Here is a 13,548-nt window from a genome sequence, read left to right on the forward strand (position 1 = left end):
GGAAAAATAAAAAAAAATTAAGACAGAAAAAGTAAAATTGGATAGGCTTTCATGAGTTGTTTTGTATCTGGATCAATCACACATGATTTTTACAAGAGAAACAACTTACTAAAGTCCTATATAAATTGTTTCTGATACCTTGTATATTCTTCATGTCATACCAGCTTTTCTCAGGTACAGACTTCCAATTACAGAATTAAAAAAATTATTCTGGTTTTGGTCTGTCTCTTTTAGTTTCTTTCCTTTTTGTTCCTTTTTTTTTTTAATAAAACAACAGTGATAGCTTTTCTACTGCAGATGGCTAAATATTTAAGAATAGATAAGAATACATACATGAATTAAGACTGAATTTTGAAGACAATTCCTGAGAAATATCTACAAGCATTTAATTGTCTCTCTTTAGGGAACTGGGCTTTCCCCTTAGCTGCCATTGTAAATTTATTTCGCTGGACACCGATGATAACAAAAGTGCCTCTGGTATTCCTATTTTGTATCAGAGAGCTTTGGAAGCCAGAGCTGCAAATGCTTAATGGATCTTTGAGACTTCAATGACTTTCAGCTGTAGAGGAAGTGAAAATAAATTTAGGTGTTAATCCTGTAAAAACATATGCATTTACTTGATTTTTACCCTCTACACTGACATACTGAAGTTAATGACTGTAAGTTCTTGAAGCAGTTTTTAATATTCTTTGTTTTATATATGGTGACTCTGTGGATCAAAATGTCTTTTATGGAAGTGATATTTGCCACTGATTTTCCAACTAAAATATGTATTTTTCCAATACTAGCTGAATGAAAGGTCCATTAAGGGCAGTGTAGAGACATCCTATTAATTTATTCAGGTTAACAGTACTGTAAATTCTGTGAATTAATATTATTTTTGTATATTAATTGCTGTTAATTGTACCAATTAATAGGATGCTGGATAAAGTCTTTTATTTTTCATGAGGGTTTAATCCTGCATTAAAAACTTACAAACTTCGAAACATGAGGAGCGATATATCATGCTATGAATGAAGAAATAAAAAAAACATATATTTTTTTCCTATCTAGATAATATGCCACATGGGTGCTGATTTTCATTATGTAGTCTCTTCTGGGAGTGGAAATTATTATCAGGAAAAAATGTGAATGCAATTAGCAATTTGAGTCTGCTAAATAATTAAAGTCTACTAATATGATTAATCAATTTTTTACCTCAATAAAAATTTCTAAGGAGATCATAAACTGCATTTTATTTTACATTACAGTCTCCAGACTAGATTAGGTTATTACCTTGTCTTTAGTTTTCAAACCTTTCTAAGTTTTTATCAATATAATGAAGCAAGTCACAGGAACACATGTCCAGTAAAAAATACTCTATCTGCATCTTTTATCTTGTGTCAACACCCCTTGGTTATTATTTTAAAAGGTTACAATACTTAAGACCATGTAAGTTAAGTTTCTTATGTTGTTCATTAATCATCTTAGTCTACAACTATATTATGCAACACTACCTAGTTTCCACACACAGGATATTTGCAAACCTAAACAAAGATTTTCTGATGGTGCCTAGATTTTGAAGATTAGTCTGTTTAGTGCCAATTCTGTCTTCCCAGGAAATCAACAGTAGAGAAAGTCACTCTAAAAATGTCCATTGATTTCAAGTAATTTGTATCAAGGTGGAGAAGCTTGCCAAATTCTTATGAAGCAAATGATAGCGACTTACCTTTTTTCTTTTTTTAAAGGTACAGGGGTACAGGTGCATATAAAAGCATATAGCTGCCTGATCAAGCCTGCAAAACTGGAATGCCTTTAGCAAACTAGGTGCCAGCTTCACCACTGTATTACTCCAGTTTTACACAGTGCTAAATTTCCTGACAGCAACTGGAGTAATGCAGGGGCAAAGCAACACCTCAGCTCCAAAGGCTCATTGCCAGTTATGTATGAACAGCCTGCATTTACTGCTGTGAGCAAACACCTGTGCAGCAGCAGCAGCAGCAGCAGCAGCAGCAGCAGCAGCAGCATGTCATTTGGTACATGCAGGAAATTGGCATTACAGACTGGAACAACACTAGAGTCTGCCTAGTTAGCCAGGTAAACACTAATCTCTCCAACAAAATCTTGCAGTCATGGTCCAGCTTCTCCCCATCTTGGAACCTCCTGCTTCATTTGGTGGATCTGCTTCTGCAGTTCATCTCTGTCCAGCTTCATTTTTGCTTCTAGAACTTGCCGTAGAGACCCAATGCTCTCATAGATAGCTGCAAAACCTAATTGCAGGTGAGAATTCCATTAGTTCATCATGAGCAGCAAGAGTGTCACATCACTGCTATCAGAATGCACTTCTATAATGGTCTGCTTTGCACTAGGGACACTGCAAAAGTTCTGATGGAAAATGGGAGGCAGCTGTGTGCTGATAGCAGAAATGCCCAGCTGTGGCTGTGCCTGCTCTGGGGAGAGCACTTCTAAGCTGGTTGTCACCCCTTATTACTCAACTTTTTGCAAGAAATGAAAATCCTTCTTAATGCCACAAGTGTAGCCATTATAGCTGCCCCAAAAGTATTTAAATTACTTTGATACAAGCAAAGACATTTTGTGTATTAGCATGAGTTGGTCACTGTCACTACAATTCAGAATAAAGAACTGGAAAGCTATGGTCCTACCAGCATTAACTTCAGCTTTCATTTCCTTTATATCTTCATTTATCTCATTCTGAAGTTTGGCAATGCGAATATTTATCTTTTCTTCAGTCTGTTTTGCTTCATGTGCTTCCATGGTTATCTTCTGCATTTCTTCTATTCTCTCAATTTTCTCTGCCATTTGGTTGAATTTCATCTCAATACCTCTCTCACTCATTTCCTGGAGCCAGAAAAAAGAATGCTCATAATTTGCCCTGCATGTGGAATAACAGTGGTCTTTTAAAAATATAAAATAGATATTGATTAATCATCTTTTATCCAGAATTCAAAATGTAAGGAATTACAATTTTCCACAAAATCATTTCAAATTATTTGATTAGTGTATGCTAAAATACTGATCTATTTAGCAGTGACCAGATTTATTTAAAGATTCTCAGGTTGTAGGTATTACACTTGGCAAATTCAGAGGCTATCTGAAAATCTCACTCAAATAATATCTCAATTACATCACCTTAGTTATTAATAATGCTTTTGAATTCTTCCTGGGAAGTATTACAGGACATTTGAATGAAACCTACAGTGCTTTCCTTGAAAGTCAGTGAGAGTTGGTCAATTTTTTGCACGAGCTCTTTTTCAGTCCTTCCGTGTTCCTGTTCCAACCAGCTCCGTGCAGACAAAATCTGATTGCTGAGCTCCTCAACAGCATCTTTTAATCTAGGAGCACAATAGAAATTTGAAGATACAAAAGAAAAGAACTGGTCATTCAACAGTGACTTTTTCATGAACGTGTTCATAAAAACACAAAATGGCCATTTAATATATTCTTCACATCATGTTAAGGTGAGCCTTTGAATTTTAAGGCTATTAAACTGTATATGGTAACATTGGTTTAGATAAAAAAGGTGAAAGTTCACAGCAAATTTATATGAAATGCATTACAAAATTTGAATCACAGTAGATGAAAATTCATTGTGACATTGGAAACAGAATATGGTCATCCATTCAGATTATAAACTTCATGTCTATATGCATTAAATCTCAGCAAAGATTTGGTAGCCACTTATTCTGGTGACAATGCTGGTTCCTGTAGCTCCACTTACATTGCCTATACCCACCTCAACTTTACACCAACCAACTGTGCCAATGAAACTGTTTCTTTCCTCCAGTGAATATGTGAAACCTGGACTGCATGAGGACAGTGGTAAGCAGTCAGAAATGAGGATGTGGATGGCTTATACCAGGACTGCTGCTGAGCAAAATGCCTGGAAAGGAGTTAACATCTGAATTGAATAGAACAACCCCATGTGATGTCTAATTGTACAGAGTATCTTATCACTAATAGTTTAGGTATTCCAGTTATATTCATGTTTGAAGCCAGTTCAAAGCAGTAGCACTCTATGAGTGCTGTGTTTTGCTTCCTGCTTGCTTCAGCTGAACTTTCCCCCCTGCTCTGGACAGCCACCTCCAGTATTCATTGCTTCAGACAGTTCTTGCAGAAAGGCACCAGGCCACTCTGACAAAAACTCTTAGTTGTGTCCTCTAACATAAGTTCTGCCTGAATGCTTAACAACAACTTAATCAACTTCTCAGAACTGCCTAACCACAACAGGGGCAGACTTCTTGGTGAAAGCAAGTCCCTCTTGATCTCTTGACAGTCAGCTTTTGTAATATCTGTGGAGTAAACACATGTATTTCATAGAAGCTCCTGTTTTTATACACCTGAGGATTACACCAGACTGGGAAAACTGAGGCCCTACTCCCAGGGTACACAGCAGCAGCAAAGCTTCCCAGGCACTTACTTTGTGTCCAGGACTTGCAGCTGTTGGTTGCTCTCTTTATAGGCAATCTTCAGCTTTGCTTCTTGTTGCATTATTGATTGCTCCACTCTGCTCAGCAGATGAGAAATCTGAAACAAAATTCAGAATTTACTATTTTTCAACATCATTGCATCACAGTTCCATTTGGGACATTTTCATAACAGTGGAGGAGGTCTTAGAGAGAACTCACTTTTGCTAACATTTCAAAAATTACTGAATTTGCATATTTTTACTTTATCATGAAAATATGCTATCTCTCAATATGTAGGTATCAGCATATTGAAAACTGCAAATTTTTTTGCCTTAAATAATGTGAATGGTTTTGCCTTGAAAATCTCTGCCTGGTCCCCCCTTGAGACAGCTGAATTTGAATGAACCATACATCTCCAAGCTGCCACATAATCAGAATAAACAAGTGCTGAAGCACTCCACCAATACTGAGGGATATCCTCCATCATTTTGTGTATGAGGGGTACTGCAGTGATAGAAGTGCTGGGTTTAACTGGGGCCAGGTCATTACTACAAGAGAATTTTTGTCACCAAAATAACCATCCCACTTTCTCAAAGCATACTGTTCTGGTTCACTTCAAGTTGCATGACAACATGCTCTTGGCATGCTAATATACTACACTGAGGCTTCTGAGAAAGCAAAGTGGATTTTAGCCATTTACGTACCACAACATGAATATCTAAAATACTTCTGTTGACCAAGAAAATGGGAGGGCCTTGAGATGTGACATTAAGGAAAAGGATTCTTCATAACTCCAAGTCTCTGCTCTTGTAAGTGAGCACTTATTAGTGCTCACTTCCATTCTCAAACCCAATGGAAGAGAAACCTGACAGACAGATCAATGGATTCACAGAACCCAAAGCCAGTTTTGTTTTGCAGACCTTCTAAAACTCTGTTCAAATACATATAGGATCATCCTGGAAAGGCCAAAATATACAGTGAAAGACACAGAGGCTTGCATTGTTTTAGTTTCATTGAGCATGTGCCTTTACATACTAATTCCTTCTGCACAGCATGCTGCAGGCAGAAATTAAGGACCTTTTTCAGCTACAGCAGTAAGTAATGCACCTAGGTACCAATGGTCAGTGTAATAAGGACTGTGACCTCTCAATTTGTAAATCTGTGGCCTCCCAGGATAATAACTGACAGTGTGAATTAGACTAGAACTCTTACCTGTGCAGGGATTGCCTTGGTCTAAATACCATACCTGTATTTCTGCCTCTTTGATTTTAGATTCTAAGATCAGCTTGGAGGTGTGTTGGTCTTTACTTAGACTCTGAAGCCTTTCATACGTAATTTTATGCTCTGCAGACAGCCTGGCTAACCCAGCATCACACCTGTTTGAACAGATAAAAAACAAAGCACCAGCCAAATAGAATATAAGGTCCAGGCCTTTTAAATTATCCATTTCATACTGGCCATTTCTGTGGAATTCCTGGCTGGCTAGGGAAGCAATGTCTTTGAGACTGTAAGAATGGCAATACATCTTATAGTGTTCAGCAAAGTGCTCCCAAATAGGCCTCCAGGTCAAGTAGTCTGACACACAAATTCCATTGCTCTTGGCACTGACATTATATGGGTAGGCTGTGTTATCACTCAGGGAAATCACATCAGAAATGCAAAGATGCAGAATTTCATTCCTGTATCTTTTTGTCATACTCCAGAAGATATCTGATAAGGTGTGTATGAGTTCCCCTACATGATTAGTAGCCTAAATAACTGAGGACCATTTTTTCATTCTTGTAGCTTTGCATTTTTATTTGTGAAATAGTAGTATACAGCTGATATGCATAGTTAACAATGTGGGGCAAACTGTATGGTTCTTAGCCTTTGTTTAGGTGAATAAATAAATTGTCATTGAAAGCAATGGCAATTTTGTCTCAGAAAAGGCTATAAAATGATGTCCTGGAACATAATAATTATTGTTTCCTTTCTTCACACTGGAACATTTCTTGATGCTGTAACATTTTCAGGATAAATATGATATAGAACATATGTGTTTCTACCAGATTTTTAAAATAATTTGATCAGGTGGATTTCATCTACAGTAATGCAGCAAGGGCATTAACTGAGCTGTAAAAATATCAGTACTGTGATTTCAGGAGTAAGACCTCTGTGAAGTATGACTCATATATAATTTTTTTTTTGCTAAGGGAAATATGTAATCATTAGCGTTACCAAATTTGATATAGGAAACTGATGAGGAACAGACAGCAGTTAGAATCTGAGGGAGAAAAAGGCAGTAAAATGGAACAAGCTGAGGCATGTTAAGTCATTATCTAAACCGATGACACACTTTGTCACCTTTTTAGTCACATTCCAGTTTGAAGGCTTTCATTTCAACATGCATTTTCATCACCTCAGTTACACGAAGTGCCATTGTCATTAAACATGACAGGAAAGTCACAGCTAAAATGACAAATGGAGCATCTGCTTATTATTATGGTTTCAATATGAAAATAAACAGTGATGTAAAATAGCATAGGCATTATAAAACTTGAGGAAATTAATTTCTAGTGCAGCAGTCCAGCATTGTGAGACCCGTTAGCAATATCTGCAGGAAGCCTGGCTAGGGTTTACATGGCAGTGAAAAGTTTGTAAGGCTCACAATCAGGCAGTTTCTTAAGAAAGGCCAGAGAAGCCAAATCTCTCCATGTTGTTACAATCAGAGAGAATCAGAAAAATGGAATTATCTTGCATCTAGTCGCCAAAAGGCTGTGGGCTCCAAAAATGGTTAGTTTTGTTTCTCTGAGGTGTGGCAGAAAATATAAAAAACAACAGCTTTGAAACTACAGAAGTAAATGTGATCAGAAAGCACCTGTAATTGTTTTTAAAGTAAATTAGTGTTTTGGGTTTAATCACGGAGCATCTCTCTTCTTCATGGAGTTCAGTTATGCGCTCAAAGGGTTCATGTAGTTCCATGGTAACTGAAAGATTAAGATTCTTACTATGTGAATTTAATGTCTGCCTGGTACACACAGATCAGATTATTTCACTTTATCTTCTGTATCTGTTGCACACACTTGCAAGTACGTGATTGGTTTTGACCTGGAAGAAAATACTAGTGTTCAGCATCAAAGAAATCAAAAGACAAATAGTTGCTCCATTCAGTATGACTGGGACATAGATAAAGTGAGAACTGTGCCAGTACTCTGCAGCTGGCTGCTATATGCACATGCTGTAATGGTATGGAGAGAGATTTTAACGTTCCTGGTTTATTCTAACAGGAGGTGTTTCAATTAAAATGCCAGTGTTTCAGAGAAAAACAAGTAGCTGGAGAACAAGTAGTGAAAAGCAAGTTGAAATGCCCAGTGGGGGCACTTGGCAGGAGCAGCAGAGCTGGTGGATTGTTCTGGGCTGGGACAGGGAGCCCAGAGCTGCCCTGGTGGTGTCACCTCTCACACAGCAAGGGCCAGAGGGCAGCACATTTATTGTTCCTGGGGAGCTGGCAGTGTGCTGCAAGCCCAGATGCACCAGACTCATAATCTGTGCAGCAGGAAAATCTGCCTACGTGTAATGAGTCCAGGTTGTCTGAAATGAATCAGCTCTATAATGTAGATTAAAAAAAAATCATCTATACATGCAAAGTAGGCCCAGCTGGAACACACATAATTGCCATTTCTCCGGATGGTTCAGCTCTCAGGAAGCTTTTATGAAGATAGCAGTAGCTATTGTTCCAACCAGGCTGCTGGATTTAAACTTTCCAGGCAAATGTTCATTATCCACAAGTAATTCTCTAAATAAATAATAAGGCACTAATGAATTTTATGATCTGTTATCATTAGAAAAAAGAATTGGTAAATCTGTATAATACAAAATTGACAACATAAGGGACAGGAGGCTGGAGAATTTGATCTACTGGCACCGATCTAATTTTCTGCTACATATGTTACTGAATTTGATAGAAGTAATATTTTTTTCTTAAAGTTAATAATAATACTGATTTTTATCAATAATTCAGGGCTGTGATTACGGTTTACAAATTCAACAGTAAACTGTGCTTATTGAGGAAGGATCCAGAAACATGACCTGTAATGTGTATTCTGTCATGTTCTGATAGCAATATTAGTTGATTCTGTGATGTGAGTGAGGTATGTTGGAATCTCACTCCTGCACAGTTGTGAGGAGTGTGGTTTGGAGCTGTGCTTCAGAACTGCATGTGCATGTAGGGATCCCTTGTTCCCATCAATAACAGCACCAGCCCTCAAGAAATAATGAGACAGTTGTTTGATGATATATTGACATGTTACAGAACAGTTGGTGTTAGGAAATAAACACCCCTCTCTCCAATACTGAACTTAAACAGGATGTTTAGTATGCATGAAATGACTGAAACTGAAATTTGGCCATAATCCTAAGATGGACACTAAAGCTATTACATGACAAAGGGCTCAGGCTTTGGGATTTAATGTCTAAACTGATTCCCACTGTCCTTCTGGCAGCCTGGAGCAAACACAGTACTCAGAGCTACTGCAGCCTGAGCCTCTCAATGTATCTTCACTGGCTGGAAGGTGATGCACAGGAAGCTGATAACCCACAGTAACTTGATCGTGTTTCTGATGTTTCACTCTGAACTCATCTGGAAACTAGCAGCACAAGAGGTAAAAGTACATTAGGTGAGAAAAGTGTATTTTATATAAGGAACATTGGCTAAAGTAATCAGAAGGTGTTTATCTCAGGGAAAGTCTCTGTATTGTGCCAAAGGCATAACAAACCACTGTCTTGACCATAATCTCCAACTAGTCCTTTAAGTGTTATTCACTGGAACACTAACTTCAAAGTAGAATATGTTTTGTAAATAAAGGCAAATAGATTTCTCTCAAGGACCACTTCTTTGAATTGCTTTCTGATAAAGGGAGGATTTTTTTTCCACATTCATTTAATTTTTTTTTTTTTTTTTTTTTTTGTTAGAGAGCATGCTGAATAGAAGCATAGAATGCAGAATGAAAGGTATCAGTTAAAAGGCAATAAACTGATTCTCTTACAGGAATGACTACAAATAACCTGCATTCGTCGCACAGTCTGACATAAGGCACGTAGGTATCATCTCATTCAATTTGCAGATAAATTGCAACCCAGGCACAGCACAAGGGTGGTGTCCTAAGGAAATAAAGGAAGAAGCCCTGGCACACCCTGTGCCCTGTCCCCACCCTCCCACACCGAGTACTTGGGCCAGGACAGTGACACCCACACCAGCAGGAGTTTCTTCCCTGACTGAGGGCAAAGGCACCACATTTTGCCTTCCAAGGTGTCAGTAACAGGGCTGTTCCACATAGAACTCCTCTCAGGATATAGTATGGTTTCAAAGTATTTTTATAGAAAGAAGCAGGAAGATCTAAGCATGTAAATTTTGAGGGGGTTTCTCAGCAGGATATGTGTGTGTATGTCTATCTCTCTTTAGGTTTTTCCATCAATTTTCTGTTTTGAAAAAATAAATTAGTTCATTTGTGTTTGGTAAAGGACAGTGCATAACTTACTAAGTGTTCGATTCTTTTTGAGATCCCTTTAAAGTAGTGTCTACAAAATGGACTATGAAAATTACAGTGGAAGCTTCAGATAATATGAGAAAATTAGTCCAATGAAAATCCCTCTCTGATTATTTCTGTATGTTATTGAGGGTTATCACTGAATCAGGTGGCATGCAGAAAAGGAAGCAAAATTACCTGTACAATGTAGATAACAGGTCAAATTCAGGACAAGTATAACTCCACCAAAGTTATTACCCAAGCAGCTGTAGGCCAGATTATGTCCTTTTCCTGTACATATAGAATATGTACATAGCTGTACATAGCCTCTGTCTTTCGTGTTCAACTTTACAGGCACTTAAGCAAATATTGTTGGGCTGGGGTTTGTAAATGTGTCATTGATGGCACAACTGAAGTCTTTGTGGCCACAGAATTGTAACCTGGAGCTTTGGGCATCCTGTAAAACCTCTGTTACTGTACAGTTTTCTGCTCCTTATGTGTCATGTAGCCCATGAGGGATTTAATATGGCTAACCACTATCTGAATGTGCAGATTTTTACTTCTGAAATATATGCAAAAATGTGCAACTATTTTGTTCTTCACAAGTGCAGATTGTTCTGTGCTGCCTTTTTAATTGTGCTAATTAACGTGTTTCAAAGACACATGAGTCTAACCATAGTACTTTTTAAAAGCTGAACCAAACCCAAATTCCTAGGGAATTTCAAGCAATTTATTTAGAACTAATTTCAGGAATTTTAGGATTTAAGGGTGATATTGCCACATTTAGTATGTAATACTGGAATGCAAAGTATTATTACTCATTTTCTTGAAAACGCAGAGAAAAATTGTCCTTGGAATTTTGCCAAAGTTGAATTCAACCCATTATCATTAATACTTTGGGATTAAAACAAGATTGGCTAGACCCCAAAACACAGCTTCATGGAGACTTTTACCTTGCAACTCTTCCCCGAAGATCTCCTAGGCCAGAAAGCTGCCTCATTTCAAGACTCTTCAGGGTAGAATTTGTTCCATAGCTGAGATTGTCTCTGACACGTATCTGTTCCTGCAGCATCTACAGAGCATTCATATGCAAATAAAAACTCAGTATGTCACATTTAATGTACATTTTAAATGTCACTCGTAATTTTTCAGTAATTCAGTATCCTCAGATACCATTTTATTATTACTTTATTCAAGCTTTTTCTTGTAATCTACTAAACCAGGTACCATTTAAGTATGTATTATTTCTTATTATTAGTATCCAACCTGCACACAACTACGACAATATATATAAAGTGTATTTTGACAGTGAAATGGAGACTTAAATTTTTCTTCTTCTTTCATTTTCCCCACCACACCCCTGTTGTTCACTGCAGCAGAGGTCAGACATGAAGTCATGTGTCTGCCCACAATTAGGTCATAAAAATGAGCACTTGGGTTTGGTTACTTCGTGTCATCAGTGAGTCGGAAGGGAAAGAAAGTTTATTATCCAGCAAAGGCATTTCCTAGTGTTTATACAGCACAGCCTTTGGACTGAAGTTGAGCTGGGTATTAGTGTCGCATTAATTCATTTTGTCAAGATTTTCCAGTGCAGCTTTTGAAAGCAAGCTTATTAGAACCACAAAGGCTCCTGTGTTTATATGCTAATATCCTGTGCTATTTTCATAGCCACCGAAAGAATTATGTAATTTGCAAACACTTTTTCAAGTTATAAAAACAATTTATAAGCTTACAGGGTCTTCAGACCTTTACTTATCCTGTGGTAAACTTTGTTAGGGAATTAGAAGCAATAAGTAGCTGGGATGGCATTAGTGCTGTGCAACATTCCTGCCATACCTCGATGTCCCGGTTGAGCTGCCTCACTATCGCGGTTATGTTTCGGATGTGTTCCTCCAGGAGCTGCCTTGCCAACCGGTCACCTCCCCCTTTGTTCTGCATCCTGTGCAGCGTGGAAACAATGTCCTCCTTAATGCGAAAAGCGTGTTCCACAAGGGCTGCTGTTGTTTTCTCATGGCTCAGGATTCTGTCCTCCAGCTGATCCACCAGGCTGGCAGATGCCAGCGGGACGGCTGTCAGTGCCTGGCTGTGCAGGGGGATGTTCCGGACCCGTCTGGAGGAAGAATATCCACATCTTGTTAAGTTCTCACACAAAACTCTGCAATGCCTTTGTACTGGAGACGGTGTGACACTATCTGAGTGCTGGGGAGAAGCCCCAAAATCCTCCCAGAGAAAGTGCCCGCTGCTACAAACGAGTGGGTGCTGTGTTGGCTACCGTGTGTCTTGTACAAAGGCAGGTCAGGCTTTTTTCATACCCTTTAAGGAAGCTTTCAGAAGCATAAAATCTTAAGGAAAGGACATTAGCATAATAAAAGTAGCTACAAATCAGAACTATGATTTGATTAAGAATCCGAATCAAAACCCTTCTACTGAGTTTCAAAAGTAATGTTATTTGTCTTGTTTTCAGGCTTAATCAAAGCTGTAACAGTTAAAGGTAGGTATTGTAAATTAAATGAAAATAGATCAGGATTAAAAAGAAGTAGCTTGTGTCAATCCCTTTTCTGTCTCTATAGCTACCCTGTAATATAATACAGAAGATTGCTCCCCCACAAACTGGACAGGAGAACATGTGGGCTTAGAAACTGAGGTGAGACCAAAATTATGACAAGCTTCTCCAAGTCTTACAAGTTAAATTTTCCACCAAAATAGCCTACATTTGGGTACCTTGAATAATTGACTAAATTTTTGAAGTGTACTTTGCATTGCATAGCTCCCATGGAAAGCAGTGGAGCTCATGGGTGCTGAAAGCAATAAAATGAGGCTTCTAATGTATGCAACCTTTTCCTACCACTATGTTCTGTAAAGAATAACATCTTGAGAAGCATAAGGGGAGGACACATGTTCAACCCCACTTTGGAAGAGGAGATCTTTTTTCTAGGAGCTCTGTTATTTACTGTGTATTCTCATGTTGTTTCCTGTTAATGAGCCAAATTAGCAGTTGAGTTTGACCACGATGATATTGATAGAGATATATGAGGATTCCAACAAAGGTCACTTTTGGCTCTGTGTTTTCACAACTCATTGCATGTTATTCAAACACTGGCTAAAGTGTTGGACTTCTAGTCAGTGAGATTTAAGCTATTTAATTTCATTGGGAAATGGCTAAATAAAAACTCAGTAAGGACTTGTGATTTGGGCTATGGTTTGAATGTCTATGGTATTTCACTTTGCTTTGCACACTAATGCCAAAGTCCCAGGTCACAGCATTACTGTATATAGGGAATTAAGAGATACATAATACTCTGCAGACTGTACCTTTCAGAAGGGGCAAGAGTTGGGAAGATTGGGCTTCGGTGGGCCATTCTCTGGTCAATAACTTATGTCTGTTGAAAAAGTACAAATTGAATTGTTGCATAGTTTACATCTGGTACTGAAATGAGTTAAAACTTTTGCTTTCAGTGCACCTTTAAGTAAAGTGTAATATTATGCTTATACTGGTGATGTTGGCATTCAAATATTGCTAATGCAGTAAATACAAATAAAAATTAATACAAAATAATGAAGACTAAAAACTGCTAAAGAGCTTTTTATAGTGAAAATTATAACCTTGAAAAGATGAGGTTGACAGCCTTGAAACCGAA

At 37.9% G+C, this 13,548-nt stretch overlaps 1 protein-coding gene across 1 annotated transcript; it reads right to left on the reverse strand.

The window, feature by feature from the left end:
• Positions 1 to 2,109: 2,109 nt before the first annotated feature.
• On the reverse strand, positions 2,110 to 13,269 carry FAM81A (family with sequence similarity 81 member A). Its single transcript, XM_062501634.1, has 8 exons — positions 13,223 to 13,269; positions 11,747 to 12,020; positions 10,864 to 10,982; positions 5,653 to 5,782; positions 4,418 to 4,524; positions 3,197 to 3,332; positions 2,643 to 2,838; positions 2,110 to 2,249 (listed from the first exon to the last, which is right to left on the reverse strand). The coding sequence occupies exons 1-8, from the start codon at positions 13,267 to 13,269 to the stop codon at positions 2,110 to 2,112; spliced, it is 1,149 nt and encodes a 382-aa protein (XP_062357618.1).
• Between the last annotated feature and the right edge of the window lie 279 nt (positions 13,270 to 13,548).

Source organism: Cinclus cinclus, chromosome 13 (genome assembly GCF_963662255.1).
Source record: "Cinclus cinclus chromosome 13, bCinCin1.1, whole genome shotgun sequence".
Lineage (NCBI taxonomy): Eukaryota > Metazoa > Chordata > Aves > Passeriformes > Cinclidae > Cinclus > Cinclus cinclus.

Bases quoted from the DNA above. Each gene is read 5' to 3' on its own strand.
- FAM81A (XM_062501634.1), bottom strand. From the start codon at position 13,269: ATGGCCCACCGAAGCCCAATCTTCCCAACTCTTGCCCCTTCTGAAAG. The intron at 10,983-11,746 runs GTATGGCAGGAA...AATGCTCTGTAG, and splicing joins AGCTCAACCGGGACATCGAG to ATGCTGCAGGAACAGATACG. The intron at 4,525-5,652 runs GTATGGTATTTA...ATTTTGTTTCAG, and splicing joins TCAAAGAGGCAGAAATACAG to ATTTCTCATCTGCTGAGCAG.